The 23066-nt window shown below is 41.3% G+C and overlaps 1 protein-coding gene across 12 annotated transcripts in view; it reads left to right on the forward strand.

Moving 5' to 3' along the window:
* The window catches only part of MARK3 (microtubule affinity regulating kinase 3), a 121099-nt gene that overhangs the window by 95393 nt on the left and 2640 nt on the right, over nt 1-23066 (forward strand). For 3 of the 12 annotated variants that reach the window (XM_038545820.1, XM_038545817.1, XM_038545829.1), the window contains 6 exons: nt 3404-3621; nt 7808-7911; nt 16075-16236; nt 16943-17200; nt 21315-21341; nt 22690-22734. In XM_038545820.1, the coding sequence (XP_038401748.1) occupies nt 3404-3621; nt 7808-7911; nt 16075-16236; nt 16943-17200; nt 21315-21341; nt 22690-22734 (814 nt within the window). The remainder of the gene's footprint in view (nt 1-3403; nt 3622-7807; nt 7912-16074; nt 16237-16942; nt 17201-21314; nt 21342-22689; nt 22735-23066) is intronic. The other 9 variants (XM_038545826.1, XM_038545822.1, XM_038545828.1 and 6 more) reach the window with 7 other exon arrangements.

Here is a 23066-nt window from a genome sequence, read left to right on the forward strand (position 1 = left end):
GATTTGGCACTTACACTGGCACAGAACATTCCAGGTGTGGACAGCTTTGCTTGGTGATGACACTTTGCTTGGTGTCCATCTCTCTCCCTGTTGTTGCCACGTCTGTGTGGTTTGGGCGGGTGTAGCACACTGTACTGATACTGTCAGTAAACTGTCGGCCTGGCTGCTATTCTAGGATATAATGGAGAGCTGAGAACTGTTCTGACACTAAGATTTGTACACATGACATTTGTAAACCTGGTGTTGATCTGGGTCTCTGTCTTTTTGTTCAAGTTCATTGTTAAGGAGGGGTTTTCAGTGCCTCTGGACAATATGGCATTTAGCAAAATGCTTACAGATTGCTCTAAACCACCCAATTTAAAGGGAATTATTCCTAAATTCTTGCAAGAAAAAAACTTATTTTCTTTTTCTTTTTTTTTTTTTGGCGTTTTCTCCTGTCTCTAGTGACCATATTAATAAGTTAATTCTTCTCGAGCAGCCCCAGTGGCCCAGCAGTTTAGCACCGCCTTCAGCCCAGGGTGTGATCCTGGAGACCCGGGATCGAGTCCCACATCAGGCTCCCTGCATGGAGCCTACTTCTTCCTCTGCCTCTCTCTCTCTCTCTCTCTTCCTCTCTGTCATGAATAAATAAATAAAATCTTTAAAAAAAAAATAAGTTAGTTCTTTTCTAAGCACATATATTCCTTTTGAGTTGGTAATGCCTTTTTTCCTTAGTTCAGAAAATTTTGGAGTTGAGAAGAGCTTTAGACATTGTGTCATACACTCACTTAACCTCCATTTTATCAATAAGGAAATAAGCTGAGAGAGCTTACCAAATCTCCCAAGGTTACTTAGAAGAGGGAACGCCTGTGACAGAACCCCTGAACTTCTGGCCCCAGGTCCTGTGGCTCTGTCCACTAACACGCTGATTGATTACCTCATGGAGTAGTCTTTTTGTAATAATAATGATCCTTCCTTCTTGGAGCCTCTAATATTAAAAAGTGCAAAATAGAGGGGCATCTGGCTGGCTCAGTCAGTAGAACATGTGACTCTGAATCTCAGGGTCATGAGTTTAAGCCCCAAGTTGAGAGTGGAGCCTACTTTTTTTTTTCTCCCAAAGATTTCTCTATTTATCCATTTATGAGAGACCGAGAGAGAGAGAGAGAGAGAGAGAGGCACAGAGACACAGGCAGAGGGAGAAGCAGGCTCCACACAGGGAGCCTGACGCGGGACTGAATCCTGGGTCTCCAGGATCACGCCCTGGGTGAAGGCGATGCTAAACCGCTGAGCCACCCAGGCTGCCCTGGAGCCTACTTTTAAAAAACAAAAAAAAGTTCATAAAAGAATATTTCAGGAAATCCACGTATATAGAAAATCACTGACTCAATTCTGTGTTGTTTTTTATTCTTTAATAAAGACAGTGGTCAGTAAAGAAAGATTGGTTATGCCTCTGGCTGTGTTCTTTTAAGTGCTAAAAATGGGATAGATTCTATAATACGGTGTCTTTTTTTTATTTAAGATTTTATTTATTTATTCGTGAGAGACACACAGAGAGAAGCAGAGACATAGGCAGAGGGAGAAGTTGCCCTTACAATACAGTGTCTAAAGCACACCCACTAGGGACGCGTGAATTAAATAAATAAATCTTAAAAAATAAATAAAGCACACCCACATGATACCAAGTAAACAAGCCTGCAGCCCACCTTTTAGCTTATTCTTTCTCCTCTTCACATCTCTCCCCTTGTTTCCTACTTCTAGATGCCAATCTAGGTTAATATATGCCTGCTTCTGTAGAATCACAACTTAAAAGTTTTTTCGTTGGTTCTTAATTTGAGCCCCATGAGTTGAACCCCCTATGTACATATTTTTCTAGGAAGGGTGATCTTCATTAGATTTTCAAAGAGTTCTTTTGTCTTGTAAAAAAAAAAAAAAGTAAAGAATCACTGGTTTATTAATAAATGGTATTGGGGGATGCCTGGGTGGCTCAGCGGTTGAGCACCTGCCTTCAGCCCAGGGCATGATCCTGGAATCCCGGGATCGGGTCCCACATCCATCAGCTCCCTGCATGGAGTCTGCTTCTCCCTCTGCCATGTCTCTGCCTCTCTCTCTCTCTCTCTCTCTTTCTCTCTCTCTCTCTCTCTCTTTCTCTGTCTCTCATGAATAAATAAATAAAATCTTTAAAAAAATAAAATACATGGTATTGGGGCATATGGCAGTTATCAGAAAAAAAATATTTGCATCCATTTCTCACATCTTAAGGGTGGATTCCATTTGAAATGAAGATATAAATATAAACAATATGGAAATATTGACACATGAAATAATTTACTTTTTCTTTACAACCTGGATTGGTGAGGGTTGTTCTGACTGTAACCCCAAAAACTAACAACCATGGAAGAAAAGACATATTTACCAAGTTTACATAAAAATCCCATTTCTGGGGATCCCTGGGTGGCTCAGCGGTTTAGCGCCTGCCTTTGGCCCAGGGCGCGATCCTGGAGTCCCGGGATCAAGTCCCACATCAGGCTCCTGGCATGGAGCCTGCTTCTTCCTCCTCCTGTGTCTCTGCCTCTTTCTCTATCATAAATAAATAAATAAATAAATAAATAAATAAATAAATAAATAAATAAAATCAATCTTTTTAAAAATCCCATTTCTATGTGAGACAGCTACACCATGGAACACTACTCAACAATAAAAAGGAAAAAAGTATTGATAGGTGCAACTATTTGTATAGATCTCAAGGGAACTATGCTGAGTGGGGGACCCTAACCCTAACCCTAACCCTAAACAAAACAAGGGCAGCCCTGGTGACACAGCGGTTTAGCGCCGCCTGCAGCCCAGGGTGTGATCCTGGAGATCCTGGATCGAGTCCCATGTCAGGCTCTCTGCATGGAGCCTGCTTCTCCCTCTGCCTGTGTCTCTGCCTCTCGCTCTCTCTGTGTGTCTCTATGAATAAATAAATAAAATATTTAAAAAAATAAAAGTAAATAAAAAACAAAACATAAAACTTTAAGTAGAAAGAGGGGCACGTGGGTGGCTCACTGGATGAACATCAATTTTTGGCTCAGGTCATGATCCCAGGGTCCTGAGATCAAGTCCCGCATAGGACTCCCCACAGGGAGCCTGCTTCTCCCTCTGCCTCTGTCTCTTCTTTTCCCTCTGTGTCTCTCATAGATAAATAAAGACAAATAGACATTTTATTTTAAATAAAATCTTAAAAGAAAAATAAAAACAAGTAAAAAGGGACAAGTAAGTGAAATTTCACAATTGAACTCATTGCATAGGGAGACATTTTACAGTGTTTTACTGTCTTGTATTTTCTTAGTGATAGCAATCTTGGATCATATAAAATGTATTTATTTTCACAGAATAAAATATAAAACTATATTCTGACTTTTAAAAAGTAAACTCTTTATTTTAGCTGGACCAGCTATTCCTTCAGTTGTGGCATATCCGAAAAGGAGTCAGACCAGCACTGCAGATAGTGACCTCAAAGAAGATGGAATTCCTTCTCGGAAATCAAGTGGAAGTGCTGTTGGAGGAAAGGGAATTGCTCCAGCCAGCCCCATGCTTGGGAATGCAAGTAATCCCAATAAGGCTGATATTCCTGAACGCAAGAAAAGCTCTACTGTCCCTAGTGTAAGTATTGTTAAACTATAGAGCATTCCTAACGCTATAGGATTGCAGTGGCCTGGATGTTTTGTTCCTTTGTTCTTATCCACCTGCAGTGCTGTCCCCACTAGGCCACCATGCCCAGTCTCAACCTATAGAGATCCCCTTCAATATCTGTTTTGAAGTTGTTTCTTGCTGAGCCCCATCCCACTAGATGAGTGTTCAGATCTTTCAAACATCTGCTGAGCTTTAGGTTTTATCAGATGCTGAGAAATTGAAATACCTCATAGCCTAACAGGAAGTAAAGCTGAATGTTAACAGTGCAGACAGAAGCCTAACAGAGTCTATGTAGGATACTGGGAGGTCTGATTGCCGGAGGGCCTGGGATGTGGTGTGCATCTTCAGAGGGTTCTTACGATAAAGAACTTTGGACTGAGTCCTTACTGTGTGCCAGGGACTGTGCTAAGTGCTTTGCGTGTATTAGCTAAATTTTAAGTTAGAGAAAATGAAAAAAAGTTAGGTAATTGCCTAAAATTATACTGCTGATCTGTATACATCTCTTAATCTCTATCCTTAACAAATCTCTCCCTTAAGTAGGTAGTATTTCTGAAAGTAAATTCAGTCTACTTGGTTTCAGGAACTTCTGTGAATTGAAATATGCTCTATTTGACCTAATATAGTAATTATTCTTAGCACTCTTGAAATAATTTAAGATAGTATTTGCAGAGAACATGCAATTTTAGGAATATTCTGTAATCACACTTTTTTCCTACAAAGTTAACATGACACAGCCCTCCCTCTACCTCAACCCAATTTAGAGACTGGAGAAGCTCTCCTGCCCTTTTTGGGAGGCTTTTATTTTTTTATTTTTTGAAGGTTGTATTTATTCATGAGAGAGAGAGAGGCAGGCAGAGACACAGGCAGAGGGAGAAGCAGGCTCCCCACAGAGAGCCTGATGTGGGACTCCATCCCGGGTCTCCAGGATCACGCCCTGGGCTGAAGACATGCTAAACTGCTGAGCCACCCAGGAGCACCCTGGGAGGTTTTTATTTGTGCAGCTCTGGGGATAGGACCTCATAAACCCAAAGGGGTTTGTCTGCTCCATCCTCTGACCTTGTGTTTTATCAGAGTATAATCCCTGTATGAAGATTTTTTATTTTGGCTTCTTAATGCCATAAACTTAGGTTGTCACATCACAGCCCTACAATTTAAGTTCAGCCCCCAGCTTTTGTTGACAGTTGTGAGAGGAAGGTAAGACCATCTCCTATGCCTTCTTGGCTTTCTGTCCTTGTTATTCTACTCATGTACACATCTCCCTTTTGAAGATATAACCCAAACGTTATCAGTCACCCATGTCTGATTACTTAGAAAAATAACATTATTAAAATTTTCTTCCATCTATTTTGAATTTCCCTATACATGGTCTACTCATGTTTTATTAAAGTGGCTGCTTTTCTTTGTTTAAAAATTGTTCTTAGGGGATCCCTGGGTGGCTCAGTGGTTTAGTGTCTGCCTTCGGCCCAGAAGGCACACCCTGGGCTAAAGGCGGCGCCAAACCACTGAGCCACCTGGGCTGCCCCTAAAAATTTTTTTTTAAAAAAGGATTAGAAATACAAGGTAAGAGGATCCCTGGGTGGCGCAGCAGTTTAGCGCGTGCCTTTGGCCCAGGGCGCGATCCTGGGGACCCGGGATCAAATCCCACGTCAGGCTCCCGGTGCATGGAGCCTGCTTCTCCCTCTGCCTGTGTCTCTGCCTCTCTCTCTCTCTCTCTCTCTCTCTGTGTGTGTGACTATCATTTAAAAAAAAAAAAAAAGAAATACAAGGTAAATATACAAATAAAAAATAATTAAAATGAAAAACAAAAATCTAAACCTAAGAATTAAAACTATAAAACTATTAGAAAAGACACGGGTTAAGTCTGAACAACCTGCATTACACATATTCAGAAATATGACACCAGGACGCCTGGGTGGCTCAGTGGTTGAGTGTCTTGCCTTCAGCTCAGGACATGATCCTGGAGTTCCAGTATGGAGTCACACACCGGGTTCCTGGCAGGAAGCCTGCTTCTCTGTCTGTGTCCCTGCCCCTCTCTCTATCTCTCTCATGAATAAAAAATCTTTAAAAAAAAAAAAGGCACCAAAGCATGAAAAACAAAAAGAAAAAAAGATAAACTGCACTACATCAAAATTAGATACTTTTGTGCATCGAAGGATATTACCAAGAATATAAAAAGAGAGAACCTACAGAACAGGAGAAAATATTTTCAAATCATGTATTTGGTAAAGTTTTAACATCCAGAATATATAAAGAACCCTTACAACTCAACCACAAAATTACGAACAGTCCGGTTTAAAGATGTGTTAAATAAATAGGGGGATCCCTGAATGGCCCAGTGGTTTGGTGCCTGCCTTCGGCCCGGGGCGTGATCCTGGAGTCCTGGGATTGAGTCCCACATTAGGCTCCCTGCACAGAGCCTGCTTCTCCCTCTGCCTGTGTCTCTGCCTCTCTGTGTCTGTCATGAATATATAAATAAAATCTTAAATAAATAAATGTATGTATGTATGTATGTATGTATGTGCTAAATAGGGACGCCTGGGTGGCTCAGTGGTTGAGTGGCTGTCTTTGGCACAGGGCATGATCCCGGAGTCCCGGGATTGAGTCCCACATCAGGCTCCTTGTGTGGAGCCTGCTACTCCCTCTGCCTATGTCTCTGCTTCTCTCTCTCTCTCTCGAATAAATAAATAAAATCTTTAAAATATATATATAAAAATCAAAGCCATGATGAGCTACCATTTTATGCCCACTAGGAGCTATAGTAAAAACCAGAAAATAACAAATGTTGGCAAGGATGTGGAGAAACAGGGACTCTCAAATATGGTAGGAATGGGAAATGGTATAGTCAGTGTGGGAAAGTTTGGCAGTGCCTCAAAACATTAATCATTGAATTATCATATGAGCTAGCAATTTCATCCCTAGGTATGTATCCAAAAGAAATGAAAACACAAGTCCCCATAGAAAATTACACAGAGTTGTTTTTTTTGTTGTTGTCGTTGTTTTTAGATTTTATTTACTTATTCATGAGAGACACAGAGAGAGAGAGAGGCAGAGACAGAGGCAGAGGGAGAAGCAGGCTCCATGCAGGCAGCCCGATGGGGGACCCGATCCTGGGACTCCCGGATTATACCCTGGGCCGAAGGCAGGCGCTCAAGCGCTAAACCACCCAAGCGTCCCTGATCTTTTTTAATTTTTATTTTAGGTGGGACACCTGGGTGGCTCAGCGGTTGAGCATCTGCCTTCAACCCCGAGCATGATCCTATAGGCCCGGGATCGGGTCCTGCATCGGGCTGCCTGCATGGAGCCTGCTTCTCCCTCTGCCTCTGCCTCTGCCTCTGCCTCTGCCTCTGCCTCTCTCTCTCTCTCTCTCTCTCTCTGTCTCTCATGAATAAATAAATAAAATCTTAAATAATAAATAAAAAAAATAATAATCTTTATTTTAGGGACGCCTGGGTGGCTCAGTGGTTGAGTGTCTGCCTTCTGCTCAGGGCGTGATCCCAGGATCCGGGATCAAGTCCTGCATCAGGCTTCTTCTTTTTTTTTTTTTTTTTAATCATAGTCACACAGAGAGAGAGAGAGAGGCAGAGACACAGGCAGAGGGAGAAGCAGGCTCCATGCACCGGGAGCCCGATGTGGGATTCGATCCCGGGTCTCCAGGATCGTGCCCTGGGCCAAAGGCAGGCGCCAAACTGCTGCGCCACCCAGGGATCCCCTGCATCAGGCTTCTTGCAGGGAGCCTGCTTCTCCCTCTGCCTATGTCTCTAACTCTCTCTCTCTCTCTCTCTCTCTGTGTCTTTCATGAATAAACTAAACTCTTTAAAATTTTTTTTTATTTTAAAAGCATCAGCTTTTAATAACAGTGGATCTTTATCTTGTTTTAAGTAATCTATGAGTTATTACTTTATGGATTATTATAGCCGGCTTTTTAGAGTCATTCTACCATAGCCAGGTTTCATTCTTTCTGCCAGGAGAGACAGGGCAGAGGCTGTTACCTCCACCACCTTTTGTGATTTTTTAGCCAGTACTACAGATAGCTTAGTGTCAGTTTTTCAAAGACTACAGTATTCATGTGTATTTAGATGAACTTTTTTTCTCATTGTACTTTCCTTATTACTACATAGTTTAAGACAAAAACTCTCCACCCCCTTTTTTTTAATAGACTAATACAGCATCTGGTGGAATGACACGGCGAAATACTTACGTTTGCAGTGAAAGAACTACAGCTGATAGACATTCAGTAATTCAGAATGGGAAAGAAAACAGGTATGAAATCTTACCTGTTTGCAAGAAAATTTGTTTTTTTTTCCCCCCAAAATGGAAGCATGTTGTTTACTTCTCAGTTTTTACAATCAAAATTCAGATAATAATGGTAAGTATTCTTTCACGGTAAGTTAAATTTAAATGCAAATTTTTAGTGATATACTGGAATTTAAATTCCTCTCATTATCCAGAGCTTATCTTCCTGGCAGGCTATGTGTGTGATGGTTGAAAGGTTTCAGTTAAATCAGGGAGCTTTCCCACAGGAGACACGTCTTAAGCTGTGGTGTAATTGTAGAGTAGCAAATGGGGAAGTAGATATTATTTTGTGTACATTAATAAGTTGAACAAAGGGTAAAGTGGGGAGGGATAAGAATGTGGAGCCCAAGGAGCCAAGCCTCTGGAGGACAATGTGAGCAGGGTGAGTGAGCCTTTGGTAACAAGCCAGCAGTTTACCAAAGGGGCCAAGTGGATAAGTTGAGTAGGAAAAGTGGGATTAAGTAGGGCCAAAGACCGTAGTTTGCAGGGGGAGAAGAAAGGTTGGGATTGGTGGAGTAGTTAGATATATTCTCTATGGAACAAATTTCTCAGGCAACCGTGGATTTTCCTTTTTTCTTTTCGTAAGAGTAGTGTATAAATTCGGAAGGGTGAGGTAAAGCCACAATGAGCAAGTAAATTTCTGGAATAGAAATCCATAAACTAAATTACCGTCATCTTTCATTGTCCACTGGCCTCCTAACTTGAACATTGTCTGGTCTCGTCACAGTCCCATGTCTGCATCAAAATGGTTTCTTTCTTTTTTTCTGACATTTACTTTCTGAAAATGCATTGTATGGTTTCTGTTCCCTTTAGATCTCATTAGTCAAATGTTTGATCACTAACTTCTGTGACAGCCTTATAAGCAAAGATTCTTCTTTTCTCTTTCATCCTCAAAACCAGGCTGTTTATCGTTTCCGTCTTCCACAGACCACTTAACTTTGAATTGACATGAAGCCAAAATCTTGTTGTATGAGATTGTGTTGATGACTCAGTGCCTTTTAAAACATATTTACCTTCCAGTATTCTCTTTTCTGATTCCTATGTGTACTTGTTTTAACATTGTATTTTCCTTATGATTAAAAACTGTTAATAACTTGAATATGGTATGGCAACTCCTAGATAGCGTACAAATAATGACTGATATATTTATTTTTTTAATAGTAGTCTATTTTCTGGTAAAGTTTCTTTTTTCTTTTATTACAGTATCAAATATATCAAATTTCTTCTAGTTCAAAGTTATTTAATAGTGTATATATATCACTAGAAGACAATTAGAAGTTTCCAATATTGGCGTGCCTGGTGGCTCAGTGGTTAAACCTCTGCCTTTGGCCCAGGGCGTGACCCCAGCGTCCCAGGATCAAGTCCCACATCGGGCTCCCTGCATGGAGCCTGCTTCTCCCTCTGCCTGTGTCTCTGCCTCTCTCTCTGTATCTCTCATGAATAAATAAATTAAATCTTAAAAAAGAAAAAAAGTTTCCAATGTAAATGTTGTTTCATGACTCTTCTTCTGTTTGCAAATTCTTCTAATTTACTAAACTATTGTCAGGTTATTTTTGACCTTTAGGAAATACAATCCTCTTAAGTACAGAGTCAGACTTTAAAAGGCTGTTAGGGGGATCCCTGGGTGGCTCAGCAGTTTGGTGCCTGCCTTTGGCCCAGGGCGCGATCCTGGAGTCCCGGGATCAAGTCCCACATCAGGCTCCCTGCGTGGAGCCTGCTTCTGCCTCTGCCTATGTCTCTGCCTCTCTCTCTCTCTCTATGTCTATCATGAATAAATAAATAAAATCTTTAAAATAAAAAAAATAAAATAAAATAAAGGCTGTTGGACCAGGATCTGGAAAGCCCAGGTGGCTCAGCGGTTTAGCGTCGCCTTCAGCCCAGGGCATGACCCAGGATTAAGTCCCACATCGGGCTCCCTGCATGGAGCCTGCTTCTCCCTCTGCCTGTGTCTCTGCATCTCTCTGTGTCTGTCATGGATAAATAAATAAAATCTTAAAAAAAAAAAAAAAAAAGGATCTAATCTCTGCTCCTTTCCTTGTGTTCATGTGTATGCACATGCTCTTCTAACTCTCCCTTCCTGCAATATTCGATTTCACTCTTTGGAAAAATAGTTTGAAGAATTCTCTAAGTACTTTGGAGTAATTGCCTGTGTGTGTCCTCTCTGCAGACACCTTCCCTGTTGGGGTTCTCTTTCTTATCCCAAGCTAGGCCTCATTGCTTCTGTTAGTTTCAGTCATTTAAATGCTTTGCTTCTGGGACGCCTGGGTGGCTCAGTCAGTTAAACATCTGCCTTCAACTCAGGTCATGATCCCAGGGTCCTGGGATCGAGTCCCACATCAGGCTCCCTGCTTCTCCCCTTCCCTCTGTTGCTCCCCCTGCTTGTGAGCTCTCTTTTCTTCTCTCTCTGTCAAGTAAATACATTTTTTAAATAAGCAAATGCTTTGCTTTTGAAAGTCTTGTTCTTATCTTTAGACCAGTAGTCTCAACATCAAACTACACAAGACAGGGCCCAAATTTTGTGTAACATTTAGATTTTCTTTTTCTATCATACAAATTCATTGAAAAACTGTGGAAAATTATTGGAGGTGTGAGTGCCAAACTAGTCCTATTTTTTACTTTCATTTAGGACAGTAAATATGACAACTTTCTCACCCTTAAAGTAGATGCTGAGTCATAAATTAGATGCACTACACCTTCTTTGGGCACAGAGGACTTCTTAGGCAGAAAGTTACTTTCTTCTCTTCCCATATAGGTCTCTGACTCCTAGAGTAAAATATTGGCAGGTGCTACAGGGTGCCTGGATCCCTGTTAACTTCTGAAGGAATTATGTTCATTTTCATTTTTGACCATGAATATGTGGGACTTTTTTTTCTCATATACGTTTATGTTTATAGAATTCTAACATGAGCATGATCATAGCTAGTAAAGGCTGTGCAAGTTTAAACCAAAGGCTGTACATGTCCTAAACAAGCTCTTTTCCAGCTATCTTTTAAATCCTGCCTTGAGCATGGGGTAATGTTTTAAATTCTCCCCATTGATAATGTCATCATTGTTTCATTTTAAAATTAATTTTATGGATTGATTCTTACCAGTGCATTCTTTCTGTTTTATCAGCCTTGCTGTATGAAAATAAAGAAGTCCTTGTTGTTTAAAGGACAAATTACAGGATTTGGCAGACATTTGCTTTGGCTTGAGCATATGTGAGCTGTTTTCTTAGACCATTGTTTTGACACCAGGTATACCGAAGTCCTGCTTATTTTCTGCTATGTCTCCTGATGTAATTATTCTCTGTAATTATTCTCCCTTCTGATGTCAGACTCTGTCAGTGGCCTAGTTCCAGCGACGATGAACAGTCAGTATAAAAAAAGAGTGAGAAAATGTAACCACATCTTTAGTTGTATGATTCTGTCAGTCATGTAGGTTCTTACAATGAGTCTTGAATAACTTAGCACAGAGGCAGGCACATAGTGCTCAACGTATACTAGCTTATGAAAGTATTTATGACAGACCATTCAGATATGAATATCAGGAATTTTCTTAATTTACACTGATTTCTCAACTTAATTAATTTGGTAACCTACACACATAACATGGACTCTGTATCCTGCTCTTACATATGAGAAATGTATAGGAGACTATTCAACATGTATTCATTTCAGGGCCCCCAAAGAAGTAGTGTGATACAGTTATAATAATGCACAACAGAATTTTTTTTGAAGATTTTTTATTTATTCATGAGAGAGACACAAAAGAGGCAGAGACGCAGGCAGAGGGAGAGGCAGGCTCCATGCAAGGAGCCTGATGTGGGACTCGATCCCAGGACCCCAGGATCGCACCCTGAGCCAAAGGCAGATGCTCAACTGCTGATCCACCCAGGAGTCCCACAACAGAATATTTTCAAAGAAGTTTTAGGTATTTGATATTCTAGGTAAAGTTTTAAAATTGTAAAATGGCTCTATTATTTTATCCTTTTATCCATTCGTCCTGTATCAAGGCACAGGGATTCAGGAGAGAAAGTTCCCACATGTATCTTTTAGGTTATATTTTTAATTCTGCATTTGCCCAGTCACATGTGGGGTTTTTTGATTTCTGCGGTAGGCTTATAGTCTTGATTTAGGAAACCATAAACTCACTAAATGTCTGTTGAATTTCAAATTTGTACAAGTCTCAAAAATTGTTTGCAACAGACAACCCCAATATCACATGAGGCTATATATTCTAAAAGGTCATCAAGTTGATTGCTGTGAAAACTGGACAAAAATTTACCACCAGATAAGTGTTAAAAATGGTGGTTATATTTCATATCTGTGTCTTGTTTTGTTTTGTTGAGATTTATTTATTCATGAGAAAGGTAGAGACACAGGTAGAGAGGGAGAGAGAAGCAGATTCCTCGTAGGGAACCCAGTGGTGGACTCAATCCCGGGACTCTGAGATCACGCCCCAAGCAAAGATGCTCAACCACTGAGCCACCCAGGCGTCCCTCACATCTGTTTTGTTGCTTGCTTTCTGAAATTCATGATGTGATAGGGTTTAAATGTGTAAAATGATTCATTTAATTACCTTTAAGATTAATGTGTCAAAAAATTTAATTTATAATGAAAATACCAATTTATTACTTCCTTTTCATAAATGTTTATAAGTTTGAGGAGGGTCACCTTTTTGCTGCAGATTGTCTGGTCTTGCCATGCTTATATGCCTTGTAGATCTTACCTACGTGGTCCAACCAATGAGCCGTGTGCCTCGGGGGGAATAGATCAAGCAACTTCTTGCTCTGTATACTGACTAAAAAGCCCTTTCCTTCTTCAGTCTTTGAGATCATTCCTATTCTCCAGGGAAGAAGCCAGACAACCCCATCTTCCCTTCTTCCCTTGCTTTTAATGCACCCAATAATCCTAGCTCCTAATTTGAGCAAGAAAAGGTAGCAGCTGGGCAGAGACTTCAAGTATGTTGACCCTTGGGCAGCCCTGGTGGCGCAGCAGTTTAGTGCCCCCTGTGGCCCAGGGTGTGATCCTGGAGACCCGGGATTGAGTCCCACGTCGGGCTTCCTGCAGGGAGCCTGCTTCTCCCTCTGTCTGTGTCTCTGCCTCGCTCTCTCTCTCTCTCTCTCTGAATAAATAAATAAATAAATCTTAAAAAAAAAAAAAAAGTATGTTGACCCTTGACCTGCCTTGAATAGAGAGCACAAAAGACAATTGTATTTATCTGTAACTTGTTAAAAAATAAAGTTGTATGCATATGTATGTATGTTTTTATGTTTGTATATATGAGATAGACGAGCAAGCATTTCTTCAGTTAGTTAAACCACTGCTTGTTCTGGTATTTTCCCCCTGCTTCTCACTACTACACTTGACTAATCTTTAAAAGGAGTTTAGGGACACCTGGGTGGCTCAGTTGGTGAAGCATCTGCCTTGGGCTCGGGGCATGATCCCAGGGTCCTGGATCGAGCCCCACATCAGGCTCCCTGCTCCAAAGGGAGCCTGCTCCTACTTCTCCCTCTCCCTCTGTTTGCCACTGCCTCTGTTTATGATTGTTCCCTCTCTGTCTCTCTGACAAATATATAAAATCTAAAAAAATTAAAAAGTTGAATCAGTTAGGACTTGTGTTGCAGGTGACAGAAACCCAGTCCAAACAAGCTTAAATTAAAAAGATCATCGTTATGGGACGCCTGGGTGGCTCAGTGGTTGGGCACCTGCCTTCAACTCAGGTCATGATCCTGGGATCCGGGATCGATTCCTGCTTTGGGCTCCCTGCAAGGAGCCTGCTTCTTCTTCTCTCTCTCTCTCTCTCTCTCTCTCTCTCTCTCTCTCCGTCTCATGAATAAATAAGTAAATCTTTAAAAAAATAAAATAAAAAAGGCATCTTTGGGGTACCTGTGTGGCTCAGTCAGTTGAGTACTGACTCTTGCTTTTGGCTCAGGTTATGATCTCAGGGTTGTGAGATTGAACCCTGCATCAGGCTCTGCATTCAATGGGGAGTCTGCTAGAAATTCTCTCTCTCTCCTTCTGCCCTCTCCCCATGTGTGCACACTGTCTCCCTCTCTATCTCAAATAAATACATAAATCTTTTTTTTAAGTGTATCTTTGGGGCATCTGAGTGGCTCAGTCAGTTAAACATCTCTCTTCAGCTCAGGTCTTGATCCCGGGGTCCTGGGATCGAGCCCCATTTTGGGCTCCCTGCTCCCTCTCTGCTGCTCCCCCTGCTTGTTCGTTCTCTCTCTCTCTCAAGTAAATAAGATCTTTTTTTAAAAATTATTTTTGAGTTCCTATAACCAAAAAAGTGCAGGAATAGAATCAGGTCCATCTCCCAATTCTACTTCCTCTATAGTGATTCCCTGGTTGGGCTCAGCAGCATTAGATTTGGCATCTTCCCACACTCAGCTTTCTTCAGACAGAAGCCCTGGGGCTATCTCTGGGTTCAGGCTGGTATAGTTTCGGCCATGTGCTCATCTCTAAGTCTGTCACTGGCCAGAGTGGCTGGGAAATTCTGGAGTAGAGTCCATGACATCCAGAGCCGAGGAACTTGTTTCCCTCATAGCAGAATTCAGGTGTCATTACTCCAAGGTAAAGAGTTGATGCCAAGTGGCAAAAACACAGTCTATTTTTATCTTTATAAATAGGCATTTGTTTCCAATTTTTCTGTGACTATATTAGAGCCATTCTCCCAAATCAGAGGACAAAATTCTCAAAGATACAGATACAAACAGATCTTGAACAGTGTATTATAGACACCTCTGTCCCACATATCAGGACTGTCAGAACTCCAGTGATTCATTTCATTAATTTACCTTTTCAGTTAGGAGAGCATTTTTTAAGCACCATGCTTTGGGACACTCAAGCAGGAAAGGGTTACTGTGATACCCTTGATAAAAATGGTGTGTAGTAGCAGTTGCATATAATACAAAAGGGGATAATAAGCTGCTGATGAGAGAGGATACCAGGGAAGTCGTCATGCAGAAGGGTGACCTCTGGGTTAAGTTGTGATGAAAATAGAAGATGCCTGCTCTCCAGGCACAGATAATAGTTCCTGTGAAAGTCATTTGACCTGATGTATGACCAAAGGATTGCGTATCATAGGATCTCCCAAAAGTCATGTCCCCAGAGGTAACAGTAGAAGGTAGGCCTGGGCTGTGGGTGCCTAAGGGTGCAACTGGGATGCCAGGGTGAGGGATTTGAACTTGGCCCTGAAGACTCAGCGTGCTTTTGAAAGGCTATAAGCAGATGAGTGACCAAGTCATGTTTGTTTTGGGGAAGTTCACATCTGTATGGTGGACAGTTTGGAAAGTGTGCAGTGAAGGCCAGAAGACCAATGAAGATAGATGCTATGGTATAGGCCTATGTGGGAGAGGAGGAAAGACCCTCTGTGGAGAGACCCTGGGATAGAGTTGGGGAGGGTGTGCAGACTGGTGTGCAGGATCAGAGTTCTGAATCCCTCTCACCTCAAAGGAGAAAAACTGCCTCTTTGGAACTCCAGGGGCAGGATGACTGAACTGGAGTTAAGGAACAGTGTGGTCCTGGTGAGGGTTCTATCAGTCTTTTTCTCTGTGAGCAGTTAATTACTCTTACTAGTTTCTGCCTTGAAAAAAGGGGCTGTGTTGATCCCTTAGGAATTTTGACTTGTTTATAAAGTGAATGTCCTTTGCATAGGAAGATTCTCATCTATCTTTACACAGCATAGGAACTTTGATAAATAGTACCTAGTTACTATACCTGTTATTTTACTAGTCCATTTAAAATATGTCTGTGTGCTTGGGGAACAGGTTGAAAGCACGGTGTGCTCATGTTATAGATTCACTCGACCACTTCAGTTTGAACGGAGACATCTCTTTCGGGAAAGGCTTTGTTTTGTACACAGCTTAGAAGACATTGCCCCCTCACATAAATATTCAAACAAGTAAGATGTCATTTTTCTTCTTTAAAGCTAATAAATCTTATACTGTTTGGAAAAAAAAGCAGCTACAGGTTAGTAATTGCTACAGAATCCCCAAAACAAGGTTAAGAGATTTTTGTTCTAAGGCAAAAATGAGATGGTTTGGGGAGGAAGGTATGTGCTTTAAATAGCAGGTCGCTCTTTTTGTCACTGCGCCATCATATTGTTGTTTCTGCCTCTGCCTGAACCCAAACCCCCTCCCAGCCTGACAGAACTGTTCGCTTATGCAGCTAGCCCTGCCTCAGTTTGTGCCACATCTTCCACCTGTCGGCTGAGACATCAGAAGTCGATGTCCATGTCAGCCTCTGGGCACCCCACGATGATGGTACCTCCAGTAGACAGTGAAGGAGATAACAGCAAGGCTGTGTAAGACAACTGCACATTCCTCGTGAGACTCGTGTGTGCCCGCCGCTGCTCCATGCTGTGCTATGGATTTTATAGTCCACGGGTCGTTACTCTTGTGCACAAAGTACCCTTCCTGTGTGTGGTTTTAGTTAAGCGCATCCTGTGTCATGGTGTCCTCGGTCATCTGTGTGTCTTCATGCCTTTGCATACTACAAGAGGTGTAAGAAGTCCCCTCCTCTCCACGGTGCTCTTAGCATGTGGAATCTCACAGTAAACATGCCGTTTGTGTTTGTGTGCTTTAAAACTTTTTAGTTGCCTATTCTTCAATTTCACCCGCATAGCCTTTATTTCTTTTATATTGGCAAGGTTCTCTGCATGTAAGCACTTTGAGAAGAAAGCAAAGGGAAAAAGCTTGAGTTAGCCGTTCCTTTGTCCTAGAATTTCCCTGCATTAATTTTGTCCTTGAAAATATGTATGTCTTACTCCCTTAAACCCCATGAGATTGTGTTTCATTATATACTGTTTATTTGATACCCTCCTATTTAGCTTGCCTTTTGGTCCTGAGCCCTATAAAATACCCTCTTGGGTCTAGAGATTTATTTATAACTGATTTTCTCTACTGTATATAAGAAGTATATTGGGATTGTAGATTTTTGTGTGCTGTGTTTGCCACAAAGCTGGGCTTTTGTGAACAAAGATGTGAGACTATTCTGTTCTGACCTTCTAGCACTATTCCTGATCCGAGGACTCCAGTTGCTTCAACGCACAGTGTCAGCAGTGCAGCCACCCCAGACCGACTCCGCTTCCCGCGGGGCACTGCCAGTCGCAGCACTTTCCATGGCCAGCCCCGGGAGCGGCGGACTGCCACATATAATGGCCCGCCTGCCTCACCCAGCCTGTCCCATGAAGCCACACCGTTGTCACAGACTCGAAGCCGAGGCTCCACTAATCTTTTTAGTAAATTAACTTCAAAACTTACAAGGAGGTAAGTGCTGGGTGGTGCTGATTCTTTGGATCAAATACAAGAGGAAAAAGAGAAATATCTTTTCAGTTGTGTGAAGCAATTGCCCAGATACTTTTCACTTTGTCTTTAGCTCGTATTCTTCTGGTTTATATATAGAACTTTATACTTTAAAACCTTTTAGAAATAAATAAATAAATAAATAAATAAATAAATAAATAAATAAATAAATAAAACCTTTTAGAATAGGAATTAAAGAGCTTAGAGTCTTCACAGCACTAGAAGTCCTCTAGCACTTGGGAGGCTGTTGTTTTCTTTAATTGCTATTCCTTTTGATCACGCTTCTGTCCACATGATGTGTTTACTGCAGTAAAAACCCTACCTCCAGTGTTAGGTCAGCACTCCATAAGCAGTCCCTGCAGAAGACAGCATGTGGTGTGACCAGCCCTGAACAAAGAGGAGAGAAACATTTCTTCTCTCCTCTCCTGTCATTGTGATTGAGGAACACTAAATTTCTTAGGGTGTAAATCTTAAAATTGTTCTTCCTATTGGTCTCAGTAAGTTATAGTAAGAACAAGGCAACTTGCTTAAAAATGGTATAGTTTGGCAGATAAAATTCCTGATTTCTTCTCCGCAAGAAACTAGTATCTGGTTGTGTATAAAATCCTTTTTCCCTTGAGATACTTTGAACCTTATTTCCATAACCTGATCTGGAGACTGCAGCAGCCTAAAATCATTAACTGCTATAAGAGGGAGAAGGAAAGGTGCCACTGTGCACCATCAGCACTCAGGCAGAGTCACCCTTAGCTTGGGCTGCACTCAGGAGGCCTGAGCACCCTTGCTCTCTCAGCCCTCCTAGAAGAGTTTCTTAAAGATTTTTTTTTTAAGATTTTAATTATTTATTTTGAGAGCAAGAGAGCAGGAGCCAGGGGAAGGAACAGAGGAAGACAGAGAAGCAGACTACCCACTGAGCAGGGAGCCTGATAATGGGGCTTGATCCCAGAACCCTGAGATTGTGACCTGCGATGAAGGCAGACATTTAACCAACTAAGCCACCCAAGCACCCTGAGTTTCTTAAAGATTGAGCCTTACTGGATGAGTATGCCCAGGGCATCCTGCAGCTTTACATGTTGCAGACCCTCTTGTTCACCATCTGTAATTTGCTCAGCACAGCTCAAATGTCAGGCACCCCCTCCTCTATTACTTTGCACTCCTGTGGCTCACTAGCCGACTGCTGTGTTTCCTGCTATCTTTGGTATTTAACCTGTAAGCCAAATACCAGTTTCCATTCTCCTTAAGTCCTCTAGTAATGTTATGTTCTTTTAGATCAATCACCTAAACTTAACCAAGTCACATTAAACTTTCTCTGGGTAATCGCTTGTCAGGACACTGACTACCAGATTAGGGAGGATTTCTGCTATCCATTATCATTGACTAGAGGTCAGAGAGGGGGCCAGAAGTTACAATCCAGCCTCTTACTCTCTTCCTCACCCCTTTACTGAGACCCCCCTGTTCCAAACTGGGCAGAAGAGTAGAATGATCTAAAGGACTTTGCCAGGTTTTGGGTACCCACTCAGGACCAGTAAGAGAAGCAGAGAGCTCAATCCAAGAAGAGTCTCATAACCCCCAAAATAATTCCTTCCTTCCTTTCAGGGTCATCCCATAGCCTGTCCCAGGCCTCTCTATCCCCTAGTTCCGTCCTTATGGACTAAGCTGAAATGGAGTCTACCTCTGAAACTCAAGTGGTAGGGGACAAAGCCAGGTATCATTTACCTGGTTGTTTGTTCCCTGACAGTGCTTAATATTGTCTGAGTGCAGAGAAGATGTGCAGTCAGGTCTGTCTAAGCTCTAGTTGCAGGACAGGCACCTCCGTGTCTTTACACTTTGGTCTATAATGGGCTCTTTAAATAAAATCTTCCATATCCTGAATATCCTTGAATTGATTTTTTCCCTTTTTGCTCTTTTTTTGATCATCTTAATGCTGTATTGTTACAGATAATGTCAGCTACCATTTATTGATTGCTTACCATGTGCTGAGTAGATGTGTGTAGATTTATAGAAATAAGTTTTACCTTTATAAAGACACACGTGTGCACACGCACATACTTTCTCACACATTCATTTAATCTCCACGGTCTGCCTGTATAATCGATATTTTCCCAATTTTGTAAGACAAACTGGACATGAGTTTAAGACACATGTTCAAGACTCTGTAGCCAAAAGCTGCTGAGCCAGGTCTGTGCCTCCAGAAGAGGCCCTTGAGTCCACTGTGTGTGCTACCCTGCAGGGCTGTCAAGGACAGTACAGGCTGCAATCCTTGTCCCTCTTGTTCTAATGTAGTTTATTTCCTATCTTTGAATTAAAATTGGAGACTGAGTTTTCTTGGTTTAATTTAAAAAAAAATCTTGGGGGTCATTTTATTTTACATTTCCAGCCATTCTCCACTCCTAAAGATTTGCAGAAATAATGGTCTCCTGTTTATAAAAGTTTACAAACTGTGGTCTATAGCCTCCTCTGGTTACTGTACTTGAGGGGTAGTCTGTTTATTCCTGCTGCTGCCATTGGTATTGGCTGCCTATCCTGCCCTCACAGTAATTGTGAGGGTCAGAATCCTGGTGCCTGAAAGAGGCTCTGGTGTTCTCACAAAGGTGCTGCACCCAGAGACCTGCTAAGGGCCAGTAGGAAGATAGCTGACACCAGAAGGGCCTGCTCTCTGCTCTTGGCTCTGACTCGGCCCTGGATACATGTGGCTTCAGAGAACTGTGTGCTCTGAGTTCCTCCTGGAACCAGGCCTGGTGTGCATAGGGTGCTCAGAGTTGCTCATCCCCTGTGGGGCACCATGTACAGACCTCTGTGTGGTCCACAGGGCCCCAGGCACAGCTTCACCCCTACTGCACCTCCTCTTCAGGGACTTGTGGCAGGAAAGGTAAAAAAAAGCAGTCCTGTGGTACTTGACCAATAACCCTGACTTTTCTCAGGCAGAAAATTGGGAAATGAAAATACATTTAAGACCTTTTAATCACTTTTACACTAAAATAGTCTTTTGCATAATCTTGTGTTTACATAGTACTTAATTATTTACAAAATATTGTCATATGCATGATCTTCTCTGTCACATATAACCCTGTTGTATACCACTTCTGATTATGAAGTGGTTGGCTGTTATCTACAGTAGTTGGAGATTTTTTAATTGGTTAGTATCTGAAGCAATGTCAAATTATCCATGTTAGAAGAACAAATCCAAAGCATTCATTACTTTGTTCACTCAGACTGAACTCCGTTTTCAGTCATAGAACTGGGAAGTTGCAGAAATAGTTCGGCAAACCCAGCCTGCACTTGCCCCGGAATGCTGATCACATGATCATACAAGCCCAGCTCTGGGTTTGGAATTTCTTTTGTCAGATTCTGTTCAGAACAACCTGAGCATCTCCTTAATGTTTAATGAGCAAAGTCCCTTCTAAATACAGCTCTTCCAATTTATTCTATAAAACATTAAAATGAAACACCCCCATTGTTATCATTTAATCTCCATTCATTTTGCTATCTAAAACTAAGAAGTCTGCTTCATTTTAAACCCCACTTAGTTTTTTCTTAAAAAGTTATTTCTGTCCTACAATGTAATAGACATTCTGTGAATGTTTAAACTATCTTCCTGAGATAACTAAGGGTTCTCTTAATTGTTGAACATTTTAAAATGAAATTTTTAATGTTATAAGGTGAGGTTTTTGTTCATGAGACATTCTGAAGAGGATCGAGAGGTGTTACCCTCTTACTCTAGAGTACTGCAGATGATTTCCATCACTTCTTTAACACAGGATATTGGATTTTATCATCTTAAAGTATATCCATCTGAAAAAAAATCTTTAAATAAATTTAATTGGAGCTAATGACAATGTTTACTGCTGAATTTTTCTTACCAGTATAGATTTTTTTATAATTCTAGAAAATTAAAAGATCACATATTCAGTTACCTGTAATTTTACTTTTTCAACAAATGTTACTGTTTCATTGTTCATTGGACAGAAGAGGAGCCCTGTTTTATTTGTTGTTTTTCTTTCTCTCTTTACTTGACTAGATTTTCTATTTAATTTGTGCAAGTCATTTTTGTTAATTTTTTTTTTGGCTTAATTTCTTTTAGAAACATGTCATTCAGGTTTATCAAAAGGTAGGATTTATATATACACATTATTTTTTTCAATCCTTACCCCAAAATGGCTCCTGCAATTAACATCAGGTTTGGCTTTCTAGCCTTGTTTTTGTTTTGTTTTGTTTTCCTTAAAAACTAAACTTTCTGCTGTGAACTACTTACTTACTTCTTTGTAAGGAAACCTTGGAAAGAAATAGATTAACTCTGTCAGGCATTTGTAAAGGGACTGTGGCACCCATGTAACAATAGGCCTGTGCATGCTCTGTGCATTTTCTTTCTTTGGTAGAATTATTTAGCATCCAAATAATTCTGTCTTCATACTAATAACACTTAGCATGCTTCTGTTTGAAGAATGAGATGTTCAGTAATATTAATGTACAGTTACTGATTGGCCTCAAGCCTGCAGAAGGTAAGTGGTGACTGTTGCCATTTTTTATTTCATGATTGAATTAGCAACAGGCTTTAAAATTACCAAGAAATTAGCTAATATTTTTACATGGGAAACAAGTACAAAATTCAAACCTACAGCCTCATTTGGAGGTTTTCAGAAATAAGGATATGGGCAGCTGTATAGCAGAAATGTTTTAATATTTTCAGAGAGTTGAATAATAACTAAGACTCCTATCTAAAAGCTGTTTTCCATCAACCATTAAAGGAAGTAGGTCTCATTATTTTTACTGAAAGCACTGTGGTAAATATTATTCCTACCAGATGAATACTTTTTGATGAAGACAAGTCAGAAGAACAAAAATATTGGTCATTGTCTTGAATTGCACACAGAAAGAGGCAGAGAATCTGTCATTTGGGCCACCTGTGTCCAGAAGGCCAGGCTGTGGGGTAGGGGGGGGGTCTGTATGGTGAAGAAATCAGTGGGTCACTGTAAGGCTATGTGAACATGAGCTCTTTGTCAAACTGTGGGAGGAGCGCTTTCCTCCTATGGGAAATTTCTCTCCATGATTGCTTTATAATCTTCCCAGTTGCCAAATTTTTCCTTGCACAAGAAATTTTGTAGTTCGATATAGGATTTAACTGATAGAATTCATTTCCTTTTAGTTCAAACCCATTACATTTGGGGGGAGGGATTAAAAGTTAGAATATCTCCAATTCCAGAGCCAAGCAGGAATACCTGTTGCATATGTGAAGCAGGTCAGCCTCCCACCCCAGCTTCGAGCACACATGGAGAAGAATGGCCACGGGCTGAATCACCCCCATGACAGAACCGAGTTTAACAGGCACAGCTGGTGACCCAAAGTGCTTTGGGTTTGTTTTATGACATCTGTGTTTGTATATGGGTGGTTGTGTACCAGTCTGTAAGATTTCTTTTCTCTTTCCCACTTCTCTGTGCTTCTGCATTCTGTTCGTTGAGGCTTCCAACTGAATATGAGAGGAACGGGAGATATGAGGGCTCAAGGTGAGGGAAATGATTTTTACTTAAAATATTTTATAGGTATTTACCTCATGTGTGTGGCAGAAACGATGCTCTTCTCTGAATATCCTGCATCATATCCCTGCTCTCAATATAGGATTGCTTGGTGAGGTTAGCATTCTATGGTGAAGCAGGAGTGTGTCACTGCTGCCGCCTCACAGTGGCCGCTTGAGGGCGCCGGAGCGCCATGGCTACCCGCTGGTGGAAGCCTTCCGTATCTCAGCCTGATTTGGCTTTCCACTGGTGTTCAGGTGTTAAAATACGCTCCTGTCCTCCCTGGGCGCTGACAGCCTGAAATGAGCTCTGGGAAGTCCGTA

The sequence above is a fragment of the Canis lupus genome, chromosome 8 (assembly GCF_011100685.1).
Source record: "Canis lupus familiaris isolate Mischka breed German Shepherd chromosome 8, alternate assembly UU_Cfam_GSD_1.0, whole genome shotgun sequence".
Taxonomy (NCBI): domain Eukaryota; kingdom Metazoa; phylum Chordata; class Mammalia; order Carnivora; family Canidae; genus Canis; species Canis lupus.